The following is a 5,154-nucleotide window of genomic DNA, read 5'->3' on the forward strand; positions in this document are numbered from 1 at the left end:
CTACTCTTATCGCCTGATGATTCAAGTCAATTTCATGAATCATCTGCACTGTTCCCTCAAGCTTTTCCATCAGTTCGCTGTCGACATGTATGCAAAAATGGAATCTGAAAGGCTTTGTTACATTAGAAACAATAAAAAAAAGCTGCGATCTGAGCAGTATATCCATCTCCGCGATAGCCTCAACAATGACGTTGCTCCTGGGGATATAAGACATGCATGCATTTTGCCCTCAACGTTTACCGGTGGTCCGCGTTATATGCAGGGGAGAATGCAAGACTCTATGACATGTGTACGTCATTTTGGTCAGCCTGATCTCTTCATAACTTTCACCTGCAATCCCAAGTGGCATGAGATACAGGCAGAACTTTTCAATGGTCAAAAGCCCAACGGCAGACACGACCTTATTGCCAGGGTTTTCCGATTGAAGTTAATTAAACTCAGGGATTTCATGAAATTTGGCCAGGTATTTAGATGTGTTCAGTGTGACATGTTCACAGTTGAGTGGCAGAAAAGGGGTTTGCGACATGCCCACATTCTTATTTGGTCCACAAAGATAAGCACAAACGACATAGACAAGATAATCTCTGCAGAATTTCCTGATCCCTCTGCTGACAAAGACCTCTTCAAAATAATTCGCATAAACATGGTTCATGGCCCTTGTGGGCATGGGTTCATCCCTTGCTCACCTTGCTTACGAGATTCTGTATGTACCAAAAAATTTCCAAAACAGTTCCTCCATTACACCCAGATTTGCACGGACAGTTACCCGCTGTACAAACGCAGGAGACCCGAAGACGGTGGGTTTTCGGCATGTGTTGGTTCGTATGAAGTCGATAACTGCTGGAGTTTGCAACGATCAAGACCAAGCCGCAAAATGAACCACAATATCACCAGGTACTGACTTCGAGCTGACACTGCAATTGCAAGAGATGCTTCATGCTACAAACAGCTACGTGCGTAGTTTCAAGTATGCTGTGGAGATGACCTCAAGCCCCAATTTTAAACTAAAGTTGTTTTGCACAAGCATTTGTATAGCCAATTAGACAGATGAAATTTACGTACGCTTATTAATGTTACGCAGAACAGCCTTCAGACTTTCCCTATTAATTTCATCGTCTTTTGAATTATGAACATATTTACATCATAAGGGTTTTTTCGTTGTAAGGCTTTCTTTTTCTGTTGATTTTCACCTAGCAAGACTTATCGTAGATGGCGTAATAAGTCACACCCGGACCACGTCGGATTATACTGCTACTATATACACACTTATATGTATGTATATGTATATATGTATGTATATATATATGTATAAATATATGTATGCATGTATATATGAGTATAAATATTTGTGTACATATTACATATACATCTATATATATATATACATATATATATATATATATATATATATATATATATATACACACATATATATGTATATACACATATATACATATACATACATAAACAAATCTATACATACATGTATATATATATACATATATATCTGTATATATTCATGTATGCTATACATCTATATATATGTAGTGGTTTCATGCAAGCATAGCATGGATTCGATCCTTGATACTCAAATTTCACTTAACAGTTCAACAGCACTTTTCTCACGTTAAAACTATAGTTTTTCTGTGAGTGACAGCAGTTACATTTGCCAGATGCCTTTGCTAAGCAGAATAATGTCTTTGCCACTTGACCCTTCTAACCTCTTCTAGGCCACCAAAAACTAGAATAGAGATAACAGACCACCAATGAAATCTATTCTTCTTAACAATATCTATAATTCTGGCTGGTTTTGGATAGTTATAAAAACAAGAAGTCTGTAAGCTAAAGTCAGTTAGTGAGAGTGACTGACAGAGAGGCAGCTGTCCGGCTCAAGTGAAATGCTGTCTCGACTGAGGTAACTTCACAGAGTGACAATTATGGAATTAACCAATGTAGAAGTCAGCTACATGATTTTACCTATGTGAAAATATATTTAAAAGATGCATATAAGTCCTTATATAAAAGTACGTGTGTGTGTGTCATCATCAGTCTGTGTTTTTGTACATATGAGAGGATATACACCTGGCTTTGCTGGATGTGCAGTGTCAGTGTACATGTGCAACAGAGTGTAAACGTCTTGAGAAAAAAGTTGAGCATAAGAGGTGTCAGGTGTAGTGTGCTGGTATGGTCATGTGATGCATATGGACGAGGACAGCTGTGTGAAGAAGTGCTGGTCTCTAACTGTGCAGGGAACCTATGAAGGAGGTAAGCCCAGGAAGATATGAGACAAAGTGGTAAAGCATGATCTGAAACGTTGGGCCTCACGGAGGTGATGATAGTGACTGAGACCTTTGACAATATGCTGTGCTTGAGAAGACTCATCAAGCCAAGTGAAATCATAGTCATGGCAGATGTTAGTGTCACCTAACTGGCACCTGTGCTGGTGGCATGTAAAAAGCATAGATTGGATGGTGTTAGGAAAGGCATCCAGCTGTAGAAACCATGCCAAATCAGAATGGAACTTGGTGCAGCTCTTCGGCTTACCAGTTTCAGTAAAGCCATCTAACCCATGCCAGCATGGAAGGCAGACGCTAAATGATGGTGATGTAAGTGTGTATGTATGCATGTAGAAGTAGAGAGAACAAGAGAGAAAGAGAATCAGACAAATAAAGAGAGCTGGAATGAGGCAGAGAAGGAAATAGTTGTGCAAGATCCTGGTAGTTGATTAGTGTGTGTGTTGTGCATACATGTATATATGTTTGTGTCAGATAGATACAAGTAGTGCATGTATGCATGCACATGTGTGAGGTGTTTTGTGAGTTGAGATTGGCTCTGTGTGTGTGTGTACATAGATGTGTGTAACTGAGTGTATGGCATATATTGGATGTTGTGTGTGCATGTGCACATGTATGTGAATGTGTACGTGTGTGAGGGAGACATGTGTGGGTGAGCAGTTACAGGAAAGTGGGTGGTTGAGACTGAACAGCATATGAGTTTGAAAAGAAAAGATGAATTGTTCTTTGCAAAGTCTGACAGGGTTTTTTTTTTTTATTACATTAAACCTGTTTACACACAAAACCCTCACAACATACACATATACACGCTCACACACATACACACATTCTTTGTTTTGTCCTATACTATCTATAACATTTTCCGAAATGTAAATCCTTTGTGGTCAACAAAGAAATTATTACTACTACTACTACTAAGGCAGCAAGCTGGCAGAATTGTTAGCATGCTGAACAAAATGCTTAACAGCATTTCTTCCATCTTTACATTTTGAGTTCAAATTCCACTGAAGTCACCTTTGCCTTTCATTCTTTCAGGGTTGATAAAATAAGTACCAGTTGAGCTCTAGGGTCAATGTAATTGACTCACCCCCTCCCTGAGGTTGCTGGCTTTTGCCAAAATTTGAAATCAATATCATTATTATTACTACAACTGAGGTAGCAAGCTGTCAGAATCTTTAGCATGCTGAACAGAAGGCTTAGCAGCATTTCATCCATCTTCATGTTCTGAGTTCAAATTCTGCCAGGGTTGACTTTGCTTTTCATCCTTTCAGGTTCAATAAAATAAGTACCAGTTCAATACTAGGGTCAATGTAATAAACTTACTCCCTCCCCTAAAAGTTCTGGCTTTGTGCCAAAATTTGAAATCATTATTATTAATAAGGCAGCAAGCTGGCAGATTCATCAGAAGCTTCAGAGAGAATGCCTTGCAGTATATCTTCCAGTTATCCCATATTCTGTGTTCAAATTATGCTGGGGTCAACTTTGCTTTTTATACCTACAGGCTTGATGATTCCAATCATGTTCTGAAGTCAGTGGTATTGACCTGCCCTCTCCCCACCCAAAATTACTGACTTTGCTTCAAATTAAAAACACCTGTTGTCATTGATGCTGCTGTTGTTGTTGCTCCTGCTGCTCTTGTGTTGTTCTTAAGGCAGCAGGATCATTAGCATGCTGGGCCAAATGCTCAGCAACATTTCATCTGTCTTTATGTTCTGAGTTCAAATGCCACCAGGGTCGACTTTGTCTTTCATCCTTTTGGGGTTGGTAAAATAAGTACTGGTTGAACACTGGGGTCAATGCAATCAACTTATCCCTTCCCCTGAAATTGCTAGCCTTGTGCCAAAATATAAAATTATTATCATTATTATTATTATTATTATTATTATTATCATTAATGTAATATTTGTCTTACTTTTTTAGCTGTGTCTAGTTTATTGCAAGAAGTGCGAGAGAAGCAACAGAGGAAAAAAGACCGACTAGAAGAGTTACTCTCCGAAGTCAATCAGGTACGAGCAGACTATACTCTCCTAGAACTACAGAACACGGAACTAACGCAACAGGAGACACAGCTTCAGGATAAGCTAAAACAGTACAGCAAAAAAGTCTCACTTTGTGATTCTGCTTTGAATGCCATGACAAATGGCAAAGAACTTCAAATGTCAGTAAAATGACTTTAGCAGGAGAGAGAGTAGAGAACATAATTTTTGTGTTCTTTTCCAGAACATCTGATAAACTTTGAAATTTGTCACCACTGTTTTCTTTTCTTTATTATTTTTTTCGTCAAAATTTATTTTGTTTGCGAAAATATAAAATTTATAAAATTTTAATCAAGAAAAGAAAAAAAAGTTAAAAAAATATTCTTAAAAATACAAACAAATAAACTAAACTACAAATATATTTGCATGTATTTATGTTCATCATTCATCATCATCATCATCATCGTCATTTAAAGTCCCCTTTTCCATGCTTACAGGGGTCAGACAAAATTTGTTGAATCAGATCTTCTACTGTTGGATGCTGTTCCTGTTGCCAACCCTCATCTGTTTCTAAGCAAAGTAATATTTCCTCAAAGACAGACATATTTTTGCAGAATGTTTTTCCAGTGGAAATGAATGTCATTCATTTACAACTATCATAAGATGTCAAGACATGGTAACACACACACACACACACACACACACACACACACACACACACACACACACACACACACACACACGTGAAGGCGCATGACTTGGTGCTTAGACCATTGGACTCACAATTCCTGGACCAGGCTGTGGGTTGTTTTCTTGTGCAAGACGCTTTATCTCACATTGCTCCAGTTCATTCAGTTATGACATCACTTGTGCCAAGCTGTATT

At 38.2% G+C, this 5,154-nt stretch overlaps 1 protein-coding gene across 1 annotated transcript in view; it reads left to right on the forward strand.

The window, feature by feature from the left end:
- The window catches only part of LOC106882481 (uncharacterized), a 31,210-nt gene extending 26,609 nt beyond the window's left edge, over positions 1 to 4,601 (forward strand). The window contains exon 7 of the mRNA XM_089355479.1: positions 4,215 to 4,601. Within this exon, the coding sequence (XP_089211605.1) occupies positions 4,215 to 4,465 (251 nt within the window). The 3' untranslated portion in view covers positions 4,466 to 4,601. The remainder of the gene's footprint in view (positions 1 to 4,214) is intronic.
- The last annotated feature ends 553 nt before the right edge of the window (positions 4,602 to 5,154 follow it).

This window comes from Octopus bimaculoides, chromosome 7 (assembly GCF_046866305.1).
Source record: "Octopus bimaculoides isolate indiv1 chromosome 7, ASM4686630v1, whole genome shotgun sequence".
Lineage (NCBI taxonomy): Eukaryota > Metazoa > Mollusca > Cephalopoda > Octopoda > Octopodidae > Octopus > Octopus bimaculoides.